This window comes from Austrofundulus limnaeus, unplaced genomic scaffold (assembly GCF_001266775.1).
Source record: "Austrofundulus limnaeus strain Quisiro unplaced genomic scaffold, Austrofundulus_limnaeus-1.0 Scaffold1656, whole genome shotgun sequence".
Taxonomy (NCBI): domain Eukaryota; kingdom Metazoa; phylum Chordata; class Actinopteri; order Cyprinodontiformes; family Rivulidae; genus Austrofundulus; species Austrofundulus limnaeus.
In genome coordinates, this window is record NW_013954058.1 from 5238 (window position 1) to 6602 (window position 1365).

General features: G+C 48.0%; 1 protein-coding gene across 1 annotated transcript in view; it reads left to right on the top strand.

Annotated features, from left to right (window-relative positions):
- Positions 1–1365, top strand: part of smarca2 (SWI/SNF related BAF chromatin remodeling complex subunit ATPase 2) — a gene marked incomplete in the record, with an annotated part of 64893 nt that overhangs the window by 1452 nt on the left and 62076 nt on the right. The window contains 3 exon segments of the mRNA XM_014033183.1: positions 9–272; positions 392–524; positions 654–1091. Of these exon segments, the coding sequence (XP_013888637.1) occupies positions 39–272; positions 392–524; positions 654–1091 (805 nt within the window).

Here is a 1365-nt window from a genome sequence, read left to right on the forward strand (position 1 = left end):
CCACCAAGCTGGCTGCAGTCCTCCTAGCTGTTCGGTAGATGTCCATACCGTCAGACACATCAGGTGGTATGTCCCATCCTGGCCCTTCACCTGGGGCTGGTCTGTCCCCAGGGCCCATCCTGGGCCCCAGTCCTGGACCGGACCCTTCACCAAGTTCTGTCCACAGCATGATGGGGCCAAGTCCTGGACCTGGAACACCTAATGCTCCTCACGGCATGCAGGGCCAAGGACAAAGTGACTACTCTCAGGACAGCATGTATCCTATGCACAAGGTACGGAGCAGCTGTAAACACAGGTGTTTCCTGATGTGGACCATCCTCCCCTCATGGTGGGACGGACCACAGTCTGCAGAACAGTGTTGTGTAACAAGATGTCCCCCGTTGTGTTTCAGCCTGTGGAGGGGACGCTGAACGATAAGACCATGGCAGAGGCCATGCATTTCAGTCACATGAAGGGTGTCGGGATGAGATCACTCCACAGTGGCATGGGACCTCCTCAGAGTCCTCTGGACCAGCACAGTCAAGGTCTCCTCTTTGATGTGTTTCTTTTCTGTTTTCAAAGATGTTTGTTTGTCTCATTTTACAAGTTACAGAACACTCACAGGACTCCTCCTCTCAGGGTAAATTTTAAAACTTTTATTTTTTTGTTTTTAGGATACATGTCTCCACATCCGTCCCCCATGGGACTTCATGAACACGCTTCTAGTCCCATGTCCGGAGGTGGAGGTGGACCTACACCCCCACACATTCCTCCATCACAGTCAGGTCCGATGATGTCTCTGGATCCTCAGGGAGGCATGTCCAACATGTCTGGTATGGGACAGCAGGGCCGAGGGCCCTCTGCCTTCAGCCCGGTCCAGCTGCAGCAGCTCAGAGCTCAGATTCTGGCCTACAAGATTCTGGCCCGCGAGCAACCGCTGCCCGAAAACCTCCAACTAGCTGTTCAGGGCAAAAGGAGCCTACCCACAATGCAACAGCAACAACAACAGCAGCAGCAGCAGCAACAACAACAACAACAACAACAGCAACAACAACAACAGCAACAACAACAACAGCATCAAGCATCTGGTTCCAGTCCGTACAGGCCTTCAGGTAGGAAAACCATTTATAGTAATACTTTACAGAAACTGTGCTCCAATACTTCAGTACAATAATACTATACAAGGTTTACTTCAGTACAGTAATACTATACAAGGTTTACTTCAGTACAATAATACTATACAAGGTTTACTTCAGTACAATAATACCATACAAGGTTTATTTCAGTACAATAATACTATACAAGGTTTACTTAAGTACAGTAATACTATACAAGGTTTACTTCAGTACAATAATACTATACAAGGTTTACTTCAGTACAATAATA